The 20,064-nt window shown below is 36.4% G+C and overlaps 1 protein-coding gene across 1 annotated transcript in view; it reads right to left on the bottom strand.

Annotated features, from left to right (window-relative positions):
* LOC137039737 (uncharacterized) overlaps positions 1 to 20,064 on the bottom strand; it is a 284,691-nt gene that overhangs the window by 49,366 nt on the left and 215,261 nt on the right. Inside the window, exons 14-21 of the mRNA XM_067415014.1 lie at positions 11,332 to 11,505; positions 8,205 to 8,378; positions 7,907 to 8,077; positions 6,970 to 7,140; positions 5,835 to 6,008; positions 5,064 to 5,234; positions 609 to 782; positions 219 to 389 (exon numbers count right to left, since the gene is read on the bottom strand). Coding sequence (XP_067271115.1) covers positions 219 to 389; positions 609 to 782; positions 5,064 to 5,234; positions 5,835 to 6,008; positions 6,970 to 7,140; positions 7,907 to 8,077; positions 8,205 to 8,378; positions 11,332 to 11,505 — 1,380 coding nt within the window. The remainder of the gene's footprint in view (positions 1 to 218; positions 390 to 608; positions 783 to 5,063; positions 5,235 to 5,834; positions 6,009 to 6,969; positions 7,141 to 7,906; positions 8,078 to 8,204; positions 8,379 to 11,331; positions 11,506 to 20,064) is intronic.

Raw genomic sequence — 20,064 nt, 5'->3', positions numbered from 1 at the left:
AGGCTTTATGAGTTCAATGTAGTATTAAAGTTGAGTAAAGTGTAGAGTGTATTAAATCATAGCTATGAAAACTAGTTCCAGTTTTGCTCAATTACAATTTTTAGTAAATTCCTTTTTATGCCATGGCAATTCTTTCACATTTGTCACATATACCTATTTCCACATCTTTGACTCTATGTCTGTGGCTTATATTTAAACACTGAGAGGATTTTTATCACCTGATGTTCTTTAATTTACAGCATCCACTCCGCAGTAAATCAGTGAGCTCCTTTACTCCATATTTACCAGGATCATTTCCTGTGAGATCCAGCTCTATCAGGTGTGAGTTTGATTTCAGAGATGAAGTCAAAGTTTTATAACTTTTTCCACTGATTTGGCAATCTGAAAGTCTACATACATACAAGCATATAAAAACATATACATATTAAGTACTGCAACCAATGCCCTAATGACAACACCTGCTTCATAAAATGTTTCATAAAATATTGAAAGTTTTCAAACTGAAATTAAAATTGTATTTTATCAATCTTTTTTAGTTAGTCTAATCAAAAGAACATTTATAAAATGTATGTTATCATGTAAAAATGAAAATAAAATAAAATACACACTTCAGTTTCTCCAATCTGCAGTGTGTATTTTCCAGCAGTTGACAGATCTTGATTATTCCTGAGTCTCCTAGTTTATTTCCACTCAGATCCAGCTCTATCAGGTTTGAAGGGTTTGAATTAAACGCTGAAGTCAGAGCAGCACAACCTTCTGCTGTAATACTGTTATTATTCAGCCTGAAGAGAAAGAAAACAGAGACAGGAAAGACTCTTTGGTTTAGCCAAAACACACATCTACAGTAACAGAAGGGTTTTTAAAGTCAAACACAATGGGCTTTCTTTCTAACACAATATGTATTTCAATAACACAGTAAACCTAGCCTAATTTAAAGGGGGGGTGAAATGCTGTTTCATGCATACTGAGCTTTTTACACCTTTAAAGACTTGGATTCCCATCCTAAACATAGACAAAGTTTCAAAAACTAATGTTGGACGTTTGATGGAGTATTTCTGTGTTAAAAATACTCCTTTCGGTTTCTCACAAGTTTCGGCGAGTTTTTTTCGAGTATGGGTCTACTTGACGTTAAATAGAGCGGAAGGTCCTTGTATGGGCTGTACGGGCTCTTCTCCCGGTAGGGTGCGCGCGCGCGTAACTAGAGGGAGAGAGAGGAAATGCACGCTGTAAACAGTCTCTCAGGTGCAGATCCAGTCGTCCGTGAACACTTATGACGCGCTGCGCTCCACTTATTCCTATGGGTGACGTCGAGCGACTTCAACGCTTCAGCACAGCATTCCGGGAAGGCAGCGCTGCATTTGAACCGATTTGAACGCAGAAATGACGGGAAGCTTCAAGGCATCGCTTCAGTCGCGTCGCAAAGTGGATTTCCACGGTCACTGCTGTCACAGGACTTCACCAAATCATACCAAAGAAGTGTGTTTTTGACAAAGCGGTCCTGCTTTGGAAGCTGCCGGTGAGTAAATCAACTTCAAATGTCTCTGCTATTGGCTACCGTCGCATGAGTAAACATCAGTAAACGATACGATCGCGTGCTTCGTCATTCAAATGCGCTAACGGTTACTCCATTGTTGTTCTGTATAACGTTACACTATTCTGACTCTGACGTGCAAAACCGTTTTGCTTGCTACCTCTAAGGTCTAGTCACATACAATAGTCCATAAACCGAATCATGTCCTCATAAACTGCGCGTAAAGACACACAAAGGCCCCTAAATACAGTACATACCACAGAGACGGACATCCTGATGTTGCCGTTTCTCCTGTTCAATTTATTTCAGCCTCAGATTTGATTGTGGATCATTATCTGTATTAGCTGAGATAGCGATGGGTTTCTCCACGCTTGAGGACATCACCGCTTTGTGCACATTCGGCATTCTTTAGCTCCGCCCACACGATACGCCTCCAGGCGCTCGGTTTTTTCCGGAAAGACTCGGTACAGCCCATATTTCTTTTATAAATATAATAAAACTAAAGACTTTTCGGAGATATGAAGGATGCAATACTACTCTATAGGTACTCAAGATTGACATGAGATTGACTAAAACTGAGTGTTTCACCCCCCCTTTAAGTAAAAACCTCTTAAGCAATTATTTAAGTAAACAATCAGTGATAAAATGTAAAGCAAACCACAAGCTATAAGATACAGAACACAAACACAGTTTAATTTTTTTTTTCAGGTAGGATATACTACAAAAGAGCAGCATATTTATTAGGTTGTCACTTTAAGAGCTAATGCACGGATCTAATATATTGATACATATCTGATTTTTTCCCCAACTGTTTACACTCACTTCAGAAATAACAACCGGGTTTACCTGGATACTTGCCAAGTCAGGCATTTGACAACATAGTGTGTATTGTATTAGTATAGTGTACTGTTATACAAGTGTGTATTGAATGTTACATCTTCCCCTGCCATTTACAAGATTTTCCATCATTCATTACACAACACTTCCCCCACCAAAGACAACATTTTCTAACAATCAGTTTTTGCACTATTATTGAAAATATCTTATAAAGTATTATATAGTAAAATAAAGTATTATGTATCAAGTGATTAAAGCATTGATTTCATACATGCAATATAACACAATCATCAAACAGCTATACTTTTAATAAATTAACAAGCTTGTCACACTCTTTATTTTCTCATTCACCATGTTTCCTTATAGCTTATAGCTCTATCATGTCACTAACTAGTAATTAGTAAAGTAACCCTGTACTCTGCAGACACAGTTGAACCTGAACATACAGTGATATAGAATATATAGCAAAATCTCTATGGAATCATATTGCCCATCCCTACTCCGCACCTCCTCTGAAGTGCTCTCCTCTCTACCATTTTATGTAACTGACTTGATGATATGATCAAAAATTATATGATGAGAAAACAACAAGATTTCTAATTTGTAAGACTAGTCTCTAAGCAGTTTATGCAATCGGCCATAGATTTATATGATGGCTCAGCTAAACTTAATCACTATTTGCACGGGATTAGTATTATCTAGGGACCTCTTTGATTTAGAAATGACTCCCCCACATCTGAGTTTTGCGTGGCGCATTCACACGGGATAAGCAAAGCCTGTGATTTTACTCGAATTTATGTATGTTTCTGTAGATAGATACACATGCTGGCTCCTCATTGATACATTACAACAGCGCTAATAAAAGAAAAACGTGGGCAAAACGGTCTATCTGTGTAGACTTTGTCAATGTATGCGAGTGCTGCCGTATGTTTTCCTGCATTATGGTGCGTTTTAGGCCATATCCCCCTATACCAAAAAAGACCTCAAACCAGTCAATACCAATAGTCTAATAAAAAGGCTATATTCATTTAACTGCCATAGACATCAACAGTTTCACAGATAAATGATAATGAATAAGTTGCATGTTTTTTATGCTCCATGTCCAGACAGAAAAAGTGCCGTTTACTAAACGATTGATTGGGACAGACAAAATTACAGAAATCACATAATTATTTACCATGGCTATAGAGTATAGAGTCTATAGAGTAGGGGTAAGACGCATGGCATCAAGTTTTGACGCATATCGCGAGCATATGTTCGAATCCGGCTTTTGCCACACTCGCTCTACTCCCTTTCCCCATCACATATCAGATCAGAAAGGTATTTATTTTCAATAAAAAAATAGATAATATTAGAAAAGGGGAAATAAAGCGTTTAACATGTGTTTAATAATAAGTTTCTTAATAAGTTTCTCGGTTAAGGGGTAGTCAAGGTAAGCAGACGTGCTGAATTAGAGACGATAAAAGTGAGTGGGTCCAATATCATTGGTCTTAAAAAGTGGGTGGGTCTTGTCCCACCCACCCACACACAACGGTTCCGACGCCCATGATTTTCACAGTCATCCCCCGGGTATAATCGCAGAATGGATAAAAACGTTTTCGCGACCTTTTCACAACATGAAAAAAACGTTTTTACAACGTTGCTGTGTTTGCTGGGCAGTACCTTCACTGCTGTCTGTTTAATGTCGAACAAAAGATAAGGAATCACTCACTGTTCTTGATTGAATAGCTTTTGTAAGGATTAGTCTTTAATTTAAACAGTTAAATATGCAGCTATTTTACATTTGATTAGCCTACTTTATTCAATTTCTCTACCTAAAAACAAATGTTAGACCTATAAAAACCTGAAAAGCATTGTTAATTACACTTCAATCAAATTACACTTCAAATATTTTCCCCCAAAGTTGATTTATGTTTTTTCCAAAAAGTTGATTTATTGTAGGCAGTTATCATCACAATGATTTCATTTCAAGTGTTCGTTTTTTAAATAAGTTAAGTTTTAGTTAGTTATTTGATGCTATAAAAACAGCTGTGTGATGTCATGATTGACAGCTGAGATCGAGTGAATTCACTGAGGCACTAACAGACTTTTGTCGGGATTTTTGGGAGCAGATTATTTAATTTAATTTAATTTCCATAACTGTTTATTTCACACCAACATAATTAATTGTTCTGCATCTGTGAGAGTATGGGTGTGCTTTTGATATTGCCAATGTACTTCCTGCTCTGCGCAACTCCGGTCCCAGACTTTTTTATATTTACTGTTGCACTAAAATCCAAAAGTGAAGAATTTATGTTATTTATTACTTGATTCTTCAAGCTACCTCGCAGAAGTGCTCTGTTTGTTAGAGTTGTTGAATGTTAAAATAAGGTGAATAAAATAAAAAATAAGAAACATCCTGGTTTGTTTTTTCGCTCTTCTTTATTCTTTTTTTATGTATTATAGAAGTATCGGATCGGGTCTCGGTATCGGCAGATACTCAAAATCAAATGACTCGGACTCGAGGGCACAAAAACCTGATCGGGACATCCCTAATTCTCTGCAATTATTACAAATCACCAGAGGTCCCTAGATAATACTAGTCCTGTGCGAATAGGGCTTTAGTTTACAATGGCAGTATTTTGAAAAATTAATAACAAATAGGATAATGTTTTAAATGTATTTTTTAAAGTATAAAACAATGTCAAATACTCACTGGAGTGTGTTGAGTTTACAGTGTTTATCCTTCAGTAGAGCAGAGATCTGATTCACTCCTGTGTCTCCTAGTTTATGTTTACTCAGATTCAGCTCTCTCAGGAGTAACGGGTTTTTACCCACAATTCCAGTCACATACTGACAGGCTTCATCTGCAGCAGGACCCAAAAACCTGAAGAAGGGAAGATGAAGCAGGATTTATGCAGTTTGTTGCATTACTGAATTTATAGCCATTATTCCATCATTGGGCCGAATGGTTCTAAGAACAGTAAACAATGGTTCCACTTAAGCCCGGTACGGCACAGCACAATTTCAAAAATTTTAATGATTTCAGTTCTTGGGCTAGACTTCTCTGCAAGGTTAGCTAACTGTGCTGAACCATGATGGTAGAACGCGTCTAGAGATATCGCCTGTCTGTCATCTGGCTACCAGTTTCTCTGTAGTAGGCCAAGTGCACTATTTGAGCAAAGTAAAAATAAGTAATGAATAAAATTAACATAAATATCTGATCATCCTATATCTGATATACTCTATAACGTGATCACTATCTACATCTCATACCTGTAAACTCTTGCATTACCAAAAAAACAACTGAATTTGTATTATGCCAAAGAGCTCCATTATAAGCTCCATATCCGGATCAGCAGGGCCAGATTGGCAGAGAATGGAACGGTTAATCAACGAAAAAGGTTTGGTCCCATTGTGGAATGTTAATTTCTATTAAAAATTCACCTGCATATAATTTATATTGTATTACTTTATCACATCTCACCTCAGTGTCTTCAGTTGACAGTTCTGATCCTGTAGTAACTCATCGAGCTCCTTCACTCCTGATTGTCCAGGATCATTTCCTGTGAGATCCAGCTCTATCAGGTGTGAAGGGTTTGATCTCAGAGCTGAAGCCAGAGCTTTATAACCTTCTTCACTGATACTGCAGTCTGAAAGTCTAGAACAGGAATGAAAATGTAACATGATTAATTCAATATTCAAGAAATTCCAGAAATGAAAGCTTCTGATTTACATTTTATCATTTATCAGAAGCTTTTATCCAATGTGAGTTACAAATGAGGAGAGCAATAAAAGATGATCAATTTAGGTTAAAAAGTATATAATTTTATTTTGGAAATGACCGATGTTTGTGCTAGAAACCTGCCTTCAAAAGGCAATGATTTGGACCTTCAACTTGTTGATTGCCATATAAGTGCATTATGTGGAGAAAAAATCCTGGAATTTTTTCCTCAAACATAATTTATTTTCTGAAAAAATGTATCTAATGAAGAAAGAAAGACATGAACATCTTGAATGAGATGGTGGTGAGTAAAATGTGAAAAAGGTGTGTGTGTGTGTGTGTGTGTGTGTGTGTGTGTGTGTGTGTGTGTGTGTGTGTGTGTGTGTGTGTGTGTGTGTGTGTGTGTGTGTGTGTGTGTGTGTGTGTATCCTTTGTAGGGTTGACTTACAAAGATCACTTGAAGACTTTTTTTCAAGAAATGAGTAAAATAATGCAGAACTTCTAATGCACAACAAATTATCTGAGGTACTTTTTTAAATAAAGCATATTCTATTTTTTTTAATTATGCCATTTTAAGTGGAATGCTGTTGTACAAATTTGCATCCATGAATTAGGTATACCACTGAGATCTCATGTTCAGCCATCATAAACTTAAAGTGCCATTATCATGACAACTAGCACAACAGACTACAGAACACAAAATTTGTCAATCTTAGAGTGAGTAAAACTTGTTTTTTTTTTCATTCTTGATCCTGATGACCCATAGTGCTGCACATTTATAATGCCTCTCTTATCTGACACAAAGTACACTCATAAAAAAATATGTTTGAATTTTAAAGACGTGCCACGGCACTGTGCTTCTTGCCCAATGTGCGACCCAGTTTACACATAAACTTACCTGAGTCTCTCTAGTTTACAGTTCTCCTTCATTTGATCAGAGAGCAGCATCACTCCAGAATCCTTCAGATTATTATTGCTCAGGTCAAGATCCTTCAGACTGCTGGAGTCTGAACTGAGAACTGAAGCAAGAGCTGAACAGCTTTCCTCTGTTATATAACACTTACTGAGCCTGAAAAAAAAAAAACATCAATAATGAAGATACATAACGATACCATTAATTGTCGGAAAAAAAACTACCACAAGAAGTTGATCAAAATTAATATGATGTTCCAGCCTTAAACAAATGCATCAGTTGTAAAAACCTGCAAAGATTCTGTGCCTTATAGAATCATCAGAATCACTGTTTTGCACACACAGCCACCATGCAGTAAATTTAGAGGTAAGGGAGTTCTAGAGTTTCACACACAGTGATCCAGACACTTGAATCTGCCCTATACAGTGCACATGGATAGGATACATTTTCCATTATTCAATGAATTGACTACTTGCACTAAGCATTGTTAAATATGTTTTCAATGAGATGAAGGTGAGTAAAATATTGGAAATTTTCATTTTGAAGTGAACTAATCCTTTAATACACAAACAGCAAGCAAGGAATATAAACTATTATTAGTTTTTGAAGAAAATACCATTCAGTGAGGGCAAAACATTTATGATTCACAAAGGCACAGTTTAACAAAACAAAAAAACAAACGTGTGAGATGTAAGATGATATTAAAATCTATATCTTTTCAGAATAGAATTTATAGTGTACAGAATTGAATTTCCAACTGAATTTCAAAAGTATTTAAAAAAAAGCACAAACTTAAATCAAATCTAAGAAAGTTGAATACATAATTATCTGTTTAAAAAATAAAAAGCGGGAACAGAATATCCATTGTGCCATATTCCTCTCATTGCTGTGTTGAGTGTTTCTGATGGTGAAATGTACTCACTTGAGTATCTTCAGCTCACACACTGGTTTCTTCAGTCCCTCACAGATCTCTTTGATTCCTGAGTCCAGCAGACGGCTGTTGTTCAGGTTCATCTCTTTCAGGATGGTTTTGGAGGAGAGAACAGTAGCTAGAACTGAACAGCTTGTCTCTGTCAGCTCACAATTATTCAGCCTAATCACAAAAACAGCATTATTTATAATTCAGCACATATTTAACACATCAGATGAACCGGTCTCCATATCTGCTCACACATGAGGCTGTCTGTCTTCTGTAAGTTATGATGAATAAAATCACTCACTTGATTTTCTCCAGTTTGCAATGAGAGTCCATCAAAAGAGCAGAGAGCTTCTCTCCATCCAGATCTCCTAGTTTATCTTCACTCAGATCCAGTTCTGTCAGTAATAATGGACTTTTACCCAGAACTTTAGTGAGATACTCACACGCTTCCTCTGCAGCAGGACTTTTCAAAAACCTACAGGAAGTAGAAGAGAATTTAGATTATACAATCTTGTTAAAGCAAAAAAAAACATGTTTTTGGACAAGATATGTTATTATGTTTCCACTGCTTTATTTGCGATTAGATCATTTAAAATGAGCAAACTCCTGAAGAGTGGCAGATATGGCAGAAAGAATAGTTACTTGCAATTTAGTAAATTATCCTCAAAACATCCAACTGCTGCTTGAGCATATGGACAAAGGAAACCAGTGTTGCGCCAGTACATTTTTATTGGATGACAATTGTAATTAAGTTAAAGATTATTACAATGACACAGGAGTTGTACATTACATAGCAGTGGCTATGGCTGGGGCGGCTGTTGCTCAGTGGGTCATGTAGGTTGTCTACAAACCGAAAGGTTGGTGGTTCAATCCCCGGTTCCACCTGACCAAGTGTCGAAGTGTCCATGAGCAAGACGAGCTGGATGGCGCCTTACATGGCTGACATCGCCGTTGGTGTATGAATGGGTGAATGTGAGGCAAAATGTAAAGCGCTTTGGATGGCCATAGGGTCTGTTAAAAGCGCTACACAAATGCAGTCAAATTACCATTTACATTAGGTGTTTAAGAATATGTTATTATTGATGCACATACAATCCGTGTGCATTCTTGCCACACTGATCATAAAATTGCATTTTTGTATGAACATGTCAAAATATTTAAATAAAGGTTTGGGTGGGGTGAGGCAGTATGTGTGTTGTCAGTGTTGTCTAATATCTGGCAGATATTATAATTTAAAAAAATTTTTTTGGGGGGTTTAGTGATTTTGACACAAAGTTACACACAAAATCAAAACGAACAAAATCAAGATCTTGTTTCCTTTGTGACGCACATTATGGTGAGAAATTCATGTGTGCAATTTAATCTACAGAAAATGGTGTCTTCTGGTGCCTTTAAGCTAGGATAGGCTAATAAAATAATTTATTAGGATAGGCTATTTTTTTTATTTTTATTTCTTCACATCCTAGAAGCAATTGATAATTAAAGTGTTCTAAAATATTATACATACAGTGTATCTTCTGTGGTAGTCTTTGGACCATAAAATGTTCGTCCAATCATTACATTTGGTCCAAATGAAATTATAGGGTGGCCTACCAGCCTGTCTACCCATGTATTTGCATACCTCCATGCACCCAGTAGAGTAGTGAAGGGATGACACATTTTTTTAGGCCAAAACCCGGAAACAAGTTAGCATTTTAGTACTTCCTTTAACTTGAAAGTTAAAATGATTCCTAATATGTAACAAGTATTCCTTACTTCCAATGAAAGTAGTTGAGACCTTTTTATAGACCCCTAAGAGTTATGTTTGTGATGTGGAAAAGGATGTGTGAAAGGAACACTTTCCTCATTCAATATTTAATTTCATTCCATTTGGAAAATACTTCACCATATCACAGTGTATGTATCAAAATACATAAACCATTCATACACTTTAAAGAAGCATACAAGTTGTTTTAGTCATTAGCCACAGACCGTGTAAATGACGCTAATTGGAGCCATTATCTTGAACAGTGTTGTCAGAGCAATCAATGCACAAAATAAACATATTTGAAAATGCAGCATTTTGCAGATTGTTCAGTAACTGTTTAAGGTCACTTCGCAATTCATGTGGGACATGCTCTACAGAAAAATTCAGACAAAAAACACAATCTGTGTTCTGTTTATACAATGTAATAGATTGTTCCTGAAAATCATAATCTTCGACATTATGTCAGTCCCTCCAGGATTTTGCAATATTTTTTTTGTGATTTTTAGCGATCAAAATGACTGATTTGGTGGTGGTAATTTTCAGAAATTTGCGAAAAGTTTTGCCATGTTATAAAAAAATAAAATAGGATATCACATTTACCATAATTTCATATCTACTATGCAAGATGCACAATAGTCATACACGACAATAGAACAAACAAAATGCCCAAATCTTGTTTATTTTGATATCTTACAAAAAAGGCTAATCCAGTGGTGTACTATCTAGCTTCAATAACATGATCGCTTAGGGTGGGAAATATCTGGGAAAAGTAAAATCACAGCAATAAGCAATTACCTAATATAAAAAGTTTTCAAAAAATTACTAATTAATCAAGTTAACAGTCAGTAATAAAATAAGAACTTATAAACAAATGATAGGAGGACAAATAAATACAACATGAAGATACAGATACAAATAATGCTTTTTTTAAGTCATTTAAAAAAAAAAAAAATATTAAGTCAGGTTACTGTTTGTGTTTTCCAGTTGTTGTTATTTGATGGATAGCCTGCCTACAGTAATACACGGACCCAATACTGTCAGACCTCCCAAACCTATTCACTCAAGACGGACATTTAGGCATAATCATGGGCGTATATTTTGATTGTTCAAGGGCATTAAGCCTGTATAGAACAGATCTGTATAGTTGCAAACAGAATCCTCAGCCAGTCTGACATTGGTCCGTGTGTCAGTAGCGAATTGAGTTCCTGTATTCAGCGCTTTTATTAACTCTTTTTTAGTGTTATCGGGCATATCAAACTTTTATTTGGTCATTCATCCACCTTGAGTAATCAGTTCACCAGGTCCTTGGCACTTAAGCGAGACGATAGGTGAGGAAGATTCACTTTCACAAAGACCACACACTGCACATGCACCACAACTGTATCCTCATGAAAACAATGCATGACAGCTTTAAATAAAATATAGTTCAATTAGATAATATTTATTTTGTGATTATTTTGCGGTGAAATGACAAATTATGCATGATCACAAAAAACTGCAGTATTTTGCTGAATTTGCGTTGTATTCAGCGATTGTAGAATCGCAAAAAACTGGAGGGACTGTTGTGATGTGATTAGTTAAACAATGAATCAAAAGTAGAAGTGTCTTCTTAACTTATTGATGTAGCATTGCAGTATAGTTCCAGAAAGTACATTTTAAAGTACAATTAAAATTTCTTCACCTGATGGTTTTTAATTTATAGTGCCCATTCTGACGTATATCATCGAGCTCCTTCACTCCTGATTGTCCAGGATCATTTCCTGTGAGATCCAGCTCTATCAGGTGTGAAGGGTTTGATCTCAGAGCTGAAGTCAGAGCATTATAACCTTCTTCAGTGATACTGCAGTCTGAAAGTCTGAAGAAAAAAAATCATATTCTTTATTCTTTGTTGAGACAGTTTATCATAGTACTGAGCTTTATAAATAACTTCTGACAAACTAACATAAATGTTTGCTAATCTAGTGTATTTCTCCAATATAATCTATACTGTACATGCATTAACCAAAGCCGCGAAAATACAAACTCATTAAAATGAATTAACAATCCACATTAAAATTGTGTTATTTATTCACCCACATATTGTTTCAAAACTTAATTACTTTAGTCAAACACAGGAGATGATAGACAGAATATTAGACTATCACTGTAAAACCAAGGTGAAAATCATCAAACTGAAATGATAGCATTCATCTTTATCATTTTATCTAATCCAGTACTTCTCAAACTTTTTATCTAATCCAGTAGTTCTCACTTTTTCTCACAGTAGACAACTTTTTATAATTTCATACCCCCATAGGCCTTTAACACCCTTCTACATTTCGCCCATTCTCTTCCACTTAGACTGCAGGTTACACCTTTTTTCATTAAATGACAACTCTGGTGAAAAATGAACTTAGGTGTAATTAACACATGGTTACAGAGTAGATCGTTCTCTGGGATGCGTTTTCATGAAAATCAAATGTAGCGAGTTTGGGATGCACATTGGGATGCTCTGGATCAGCATATAGGCTATGACAGAGTGTTCCAGTTCATGTCAATATCCAACAACTTCGCATAGCCGTTAAAGAGGAGTAGGCCCAACATTCCACAGCAGGCCACAATCAACATCCTGAACCAGTTTGATTCCCAAGGAAAGCAAGAAATTACAAAAATGTAAAAAAGGTGTACCTTGATATGCCACACCTGTGAGGTGGATGAATTATCTCGGCAAAGGAGAAGAGCTTACTTCGTCTACGTCTACATTAATCTGGATACCGTAATTCCTCAAATAAAGACAGGGGCCTTTATTTACCTGAACTGCCGATGGGAACAGGCTTTTATTTGAAGCAGGCTTTTATTAGGGGCAGCATTTCTGCATTTCTAATTCGATCTGTTTGAAAAATAATTGCTTTAAATAAACCATTTTAAATTTAAAGCGATCGTTCCAGTCGACAAATATCATTGATTTTTTTAAGAAACATTTGCAAACATATCACCATAGCACAACAGCTAAAAAAGGTGACAAAGCAATTTGTGTAAGAATCAAGGTAGCCTAATCGGTAACCACAATTGAGTCAGTTTGAAAAATGTAAAATGTTTATTCCTAATTTTTATATAGGTTGCAGCTGCATGTGAGGTTATTTTAGCCTCTAACCCAACTGATGACTCGGTGCTTTATTGTTGCACGTGAGGAAAATCTTCCTTCAACTTAAGAATAGTTGTAGACTTTTAAGCAGTTTTTATTTTAATACATCTCTTTACATAAATATTATTTTCTACTTTAAAAAAACTATAATTTTGTTATTTTTCTAACCCATCTAATGACTCCGTGCTTGGTTACACACTTGAGGGAAAAAAGCTTCCTTAAGAATAGTTGTGTAGGCTTTAAGTACTTTTTATTTTAATATATCTTTTAACATAAATATTATTTTCTACTTTAAAAAACTATATAATTTAGTTATTTTTCTAACCCAACTAATGACTCTGTGCTTTCTTGCACGAGAGGGAAAAACGCTTCCTTCCACTTAAGAATTAGATGTGCACTTTTAAACACTTTTATTTTACTAGGCCCTATATCTCTTTATATAAATATTTTTGTATACTTAAAATAATTTTTTTATACTTAAACTATAAATTTCGTTATTTTACTAACCCAAATAATAAGGCTACTCATTGCTTTCTATATGTTGCACGTGAGGGAAAAAGATTCCTCTTAAGAATAGTAAGCACTTTTTTTAATAGCCTACAGTAGCCTGTCTCTTTACATAATTTTTTTATACTTAAAAACTATAATTTCGTTATTTTTCTGACCCAACTTATTACTCATCCACACTTCTAATAGTTTGTACACACTTTTCTCAATCCATTACGGAGATATAACATTTTGATATTGCATATTGTTTTTTAAACGGTCGTTCGTGTAGCCTAGTTCATATGACCACTTTACAATATTTCAACAACATTTATTTTGTAACCTATCTGTATTTTAAGTTAAATGCAGAGAAGAGGGTCGCACACGAAGCTCAGCGCCGCGTCTTTAAAGTTCGAACACATTATTTTTTCAATGAGTGTAGCCTACACCTACACACACCGGTGGCATCATTCGGCGCCTGTCCGGGGAGACTCAGGAAATTGTTAAAAATCCTGCCACGCCTCAGAGCACCAAATCAAGGTCTTATATAGAATATTATTTTTCCCTCAAATCATCAATGTACATACTGACTTCACCCTGTGTTACACGATACATCCATCGTGCAGCTCTTCTGTAAGAAGTCCATTCAAAACTGAGCTCGAAAATAATGTGCGCATCTGGTGTGAGAAATCTGAGATGCAGCGCTGAGCCTCGCGTCCGGTGTGCATGCGACCCCCATAAGACATAAAAGAGACGAGAGGCTAATATTAGGTGCATCTTAATCAGCTCCCTAGTTCATTATCAGGGCACTGATCAGGACATACCGGTAAGTCAGTGGAGTGACTCCCTGATCAGTGCCCTGATAATGAACTAGGAAGCAGATTAAGATGCATGCATTGTGAAGATCAATATATATAGACTGCCTGACACGGTATTTTCACAGACGACGCATCTCTCATAGACTACAGTAGCCTATTTAAAGTCCATGTAAAGGCAATTCTATAAAAAAGTTCTAAACACATTATAAATGTTAGAAATGTATTCCTAAAACACATTCCATAGACTGTAAACAGTGAAGTACTAAATTGTGGAGTTAGACCGTTAAACAGTTTTTCACCATTGCTGTGCTCCGGATTTTCTAGGCAGGGCTAAAACGTTGGCTCGATGACGCACTGGAGCCTCTGAGCCTGGCCTTGTCCCTACTGTCGATGATGCACTGGAGCCACTGAGGCTCATAACTAGAGCACATTCGCATCAGTTTGCCACTCAATCGCTAGTACTATTAGTTACTACAGCCAACAGTTTGCCAGCTAGCTATGCCTTCGTGGCGGAAATGCCTTACTTGGATGTGGTCACTTACAAAACAGATCAGTGTCCTTATTTAAATTTCTGAAAAACGATCATATCAAGAAGAGGTGGATTCATTTTATGAAGAGCCACTTTGATGGAGGGCTGAGGATCACGACCAACAACCGCCTCTGTAGTGATCATTTTACACAGGATAGTTTTATAAACTTTCGTTGGAGAAAACTGGGATTCACTGATAATCCGCTGTTACTGGTGAATGGGGCTGAACTGACTATCTCCCGACACGTGCCGACATCATCCGCAGAAACATTACAAGCCCATCAATGAGTGTAAGTTTCCTTGTGTGCTTGTGTTATAATTACAGCAGGCAACGTTATATTAGTCCACAGTAACTAAATCCTGCAACCCTCTAACGTGATTTTGTTTTGTTTATATAAGTTACATCAATATGATTCCTTAGACAAGTGATTTCAACTATTATATCTGTAAACCTGTATATAGTATATCTGTATATCTATAGTTTATCTTTTAGTTTGATATCTGACTATAAAGTGGGAAAATACACTTTATTCTATGTTATTGCTAGCCTAACTTTATTTGGCTACGTTTATGCTATCTTATCTTTCACGAAGAATGAGTCTGCATTCATAATGCGCACCATTATGAATTCCTGTACAGTCGCACGGATTATACTTTCACTTTAGAATGAGTATCAATTTGGGAGTAAACTGATTGAATGGTGTGTTTAATATTAACATCAATACTATTCTTAATGAAAAACAGAATAGAACAGTACAATGATAAGATCGTTTAAATGGGCGCTTTTACATTTAGCATTGAAACTTTAGCATTTAGCATTGAGTCATCTGCCGTGTGTCAGCTTCTCACTCGTGATAAATGAAATCTGACTCCTGCCGCTGGTCTGTGCTCAGTTCATGGCGTATGTTCACTAACTGAACGAAATAATGTTTATTTATAATCACAACGAAATGATGCCTGTTTATGATTTCATACAGCTATATCTATAACGAAGTCTTAACATCAAATCCGGGAGAAGTCAGTAAATTGGAGTAAAATCACAGGCTTTGCTTATCCCGTGTGAATGCGCCACGCAAAACTTAGATGTGGGGGAGTCATTTCTAAATCACAGAGGTCCCTAGATAATACTAATCCCATGCAAATATTGATTAAGTTTGTTTCTGGCTATGGAGGCTCAAACATGTAGGCCTATGGCTTTGTAAACCCAATTAATAAGCTGCTAGGAACATCCATTCGGGCTGTAGTGGTGACATTGAGTGAGGCGAAGGTAGCTTTCCTGTGAGTGGGGGTGTTTTCGGCGCAGCCAGCGGACACGCCCCTAGCGTTTGAGAGCAGAGAATAATGCTCATTTTTTCAAGATTTTGATCTCTTATTTTATTTACTTGACGACTTTTTTTATCATTCAAATTTGGCTGGGTGATTAATAACATATTTTTCTGTGTTGTGACTAACTCAGATCACATAATTTTGACTTTACAGGGTCTTTAAAATGGCATATCTGCATCCGTCACGGCACAACCCTACTGAACATTACTATGAAATTGAATGCACATTAAATGAAAGGCATTTAGGAGATTATCCACACATTTCCCCCCGGCCTTAATTTGAGACCGGCCTTTATTTGTTTGTGCTGACCACGCCCCCGGCCACTATCAGAGGCCCGGCTTTTAATTGACTACAGGCTTTTATTTGAGGAAATACGGTAGATTTGAAAACAGTTTTCGTTTCAAAATGAAACGCTTTCAAAGATAGTTTTAAAAAAGCTATATTTTTGTTGCCTTAAAACGCTATCTCAGTGTGGACAGAAGACAAAAATGGAGAGAAAAAGATGCGTTTTCAAATGAACACGTAATAGTGTGGACATGGCCCAAAACAGATGTGTGAACAGTATTTGAGAGAAATATAGGTCTTTTGTGTACATAGAAAGAGTCTTAAATCTTTGAGTTCAGTGGATGCTAAATGGGGGCAAATCCAAAAGAAACGAAAGTTTAGTTTATAATTTTGTTCAGTGTAAATGTAGAAATGTGTATTGATATAAATACACACCTAAGTTTCTCCAAACTGCATTGGGGATTTTTCAACAGATGACAGATCTTCTCCATTCCTGAGTCTCCTAGTTTATTCTCACTCAGATCCAGCTCTATCAGGTTTGAAGGGTTTGAATTAAACGCTGAAGTCAGAGCAGCACAACCTTCTGCTGTAATACTGTTATTATTCAGCCTGAAGAGAAAGAAAACAGAGATAAAAAACATTCTTCAGTTTATTTCAGCCAGGACACACATTTAGTAATAGAAGGATCAATCAATATGATGGATTTTATTCTGAAAACACTTTGAAGAGCAGCAAAGACAGTACTTTGAAAATGTCTTTAAAGACTTAATGGTATTCTATACGCTCTTAGAAGAAAAGGTTCTATCGGTGCTACGTATTTGAAACCCTTAAAGGTTATATATAGAAGTATAGTTGAGTATAAGACCCTTTTATTCTAAAAGGGTTCTATAATGACAAGAAAGAACCCTTTTGGCACAAAGGGTTCTATATAGAACACTGCAAAAAAATGCATTTCTTATCAAAGAAAAAACTCTTAATTTTGAGTTATTTTTTCCCCAAAATAAGACAATTACTTTTGCTTGTCTAGTAAATACTTCTTGTTTTAAGAATGTTTAGATGTTTGGACTAAAAACAAGACAAAAATACTAAGTAAGAAAAGCATTTTTTGCAGTGAACCTTTTAGGCGTTCCAACTACGTAGCGCCGATAGAACCTTATATGGTTCTATAGGACCTTTTCTTCTTAGAGTGTATAATGAAATACTAATCAAACGTGATAATAAATCAATATTTCTCCAAATATGCACAATGTTTTGACCTAAGAGCCCTAGAAAATGCTGTTCATTACAGCTGTGTGGACACAACTGAACCGCTTTTGATCACTCGCTTTAAAGCACAACTGACTGAGCTCACTCAAACAAAAATTGACATAATCAATGAAACTACACATTACAATGAATTTCATATGTACACTGTGCCTATGCCTTATTGCATGCAATACCATATAAGGCCCAAAATCCACACAGCATTTTGCACCTTAAAGGGCACAGCAGATAGATTACACCACTCAAAAGTTTGCATGTTTGTAACGTTATCACATTAAAGATCCTCAAAAGGACTATGTTTGTAATGTTATCACATTAAAGATCCTCAAAAGGACTATGTTTGTAACGTTATCACATTAAAGATCCTCAAAAGGACTATGTTTGTAATGTTATCACATTAAAGATCCTCAAAAGGACTATGTTTGTAGTGTTCACACCAACGTTTTAGTAAAAATAAAATATACTGCTGCATGTAATATAACATACGATACTACCATTTAAAAATTACAGTGGCATCACTGGTATTTTGAAACTTCAGTATAGCGATACTATAGTACTGGTATACATAGACCAGGCAAACCTAGTCAACACAACTACATTAACAGAACGACAAATATTTATGATGACTCAAATAATCTCAGTCCTTTAAAGAATAGCAAAGACAGTATTTTGAAAATGGTATATGAAATAATGTTAATTAATTAAAAATAACTATTTAAAAAAGATACTTTATAAGGTATTACACCACATGGGATACTCACTGGAGTGTGTTGAGTTTGCAGTGTTTATCCTTCAGTAGAGCAGAGATCTGATTCACTCGTGTGTCTCCTAGATTATGTTCACTCAGATTCAGCTCTCTCATGAGTAACGGGTTTTTACCCACAATTCCAGTCACATACTGACAGGCTTTATCAGCAGCAGGACTCAAAAACCTGCAGAAGGGAAGATGAAGCAAGAGTCAATTCAACTAAACGTGGTGTGATAACAAAAAAAAAAAAATATTTGATTCAGATGAAAACATTGCGGAATGGTTTATGGAAGCCCGTTTCCGCCACAGTTGAGTAAAATATACAGTTTCTTAAATCCTTATTACAAGAATGTTTCTCATTATTATGAAAAATAAGTAATTATTATGAGAACCCTGTTAGCATGTTATTTCCCCTCTACACTGTGTGCCTGCGGGTTGGCGCATGAGCAGTGTGTTTTGTCAGCATGCATTGTGCCCAAAGCACGATTTGTAGCCAGAGGTTTTAAAGAGCTTAATATTCAAGAGCTTCAGAAAGACTCCCCAACCTGTGCTTCTGACTCTCTGAGGCTTTTATTTGCAGTAATGTGTCAAAATAAGTGGCATGTCCATTTTATGGACATCAAATCTGCTTTCTTGCAAGGTATGCAGCTGTCCAGAGAAATCTACGTCCGACCTCCTCCTGAAGCTGGAAAGGAAGATACTCTGAGGAAACTAAACAAGTGGTCTTGCAGTGGTCTTATGCTCTTGCAGATGCATCACAACAACAAAGTGAAAGAATTCATGCTAAGTACCGGAGATAGAATGTCTCAAGTGGATCCAGCAGTGTTTTATTGGTTGGACGAGCAGCGCAAGGTTACTGGAGTACTCGCAAGCCATGTTGATGATTTTCTTTGGGCAGGCTCAGAAAATTTCTCAACAGATGTAATCCCTATACTAAAGTCTGCGTTCCATGTTGGACATGAAGAACATGAACATCTCTGCTATGTGGGAATGGACTTTGTCACTATTAACGGTGTAGTTTATGTACATCAGCATACTTAAATTGAAAACCTACACCCTATTCACCTGTAAGCAGCACGTGCTGTGCAGAGAGATGCCTCTCTTAATGAGACTGAAAAAGAGCAGCTTAGGTCAAAAATAGGACAGATACTGTGGGTTGCAAAACAAACCAGACCAGATATTATTTTTAATGCAAGCAGCTTAGCGTCAAACATAAAATATGCCACAGTCCAGTCTATTCATGAGACAAATAAGGTCATTAGAAAGATTAAATCTGAAAAGGTGACTCTCAAGTTTCAGCATTTGGGAAACAATGATGCTCTGAACCTGATTGTTTTCAGTGATGCTTCTCTTGGAAATCTTCCTGATGGGGCATAAAAGGGGGAACATTGATTGGTCTCATTTCGAGAAGGAGGGAAGTTTTCTCCTCTCTGATGGCAATCTAAGAGAATTCAACGTGTGGTGAGGAGTACTCTGGCAGGGGAGACACTAGCCCTATCGGATGGAATAGATAATGCTGTTTTTCTGGCTAACCTCTTTTCTGAGCTCACAACTGGAAATTCTGAGCTCAATGCTCCTCCATTGATCTGTGAAAATCACATTACAGAAAATCACTCTCTGTTTGATGCCCTTAAGTTAACAAAACAGGTCACTGAGAAGCAACATCGACTGGAAATAAGCAGTATAAAAGAGATCATACAGAATAAAAGAATAAAGAAGGTACTCTGGTGCGACACATAAACTGATTGACTCTCTTACCAAGAAGAGAGTTTGCTCTGTTTTAATTGAAAGCACTCAGTGAAGGATGGTGGTGCTATCGAAAGTGCTCTGCTAAG

Source organism: Pseudorasbora parva, chromosome 14 (assembly GCF_024679245.1).
Source record: "Pseudorasbora parva isolate DD20220531a chromosome 14, ASM2467924v1, whole genome shotgun sequence".
Taxonomy (NCBI): domain Eukaryota; kingdom Metazoa; phylum Chordata; class Actinopteri; order Cypriniformes; family Gobionidae; genus Pseudorasbora; species Pseudorasbora parva.
The sequence above is the reverse complement of the archived record's forward strand: the minus strand, read 5'-3'. Positions and strand labels throughout refer to the sequence as shown.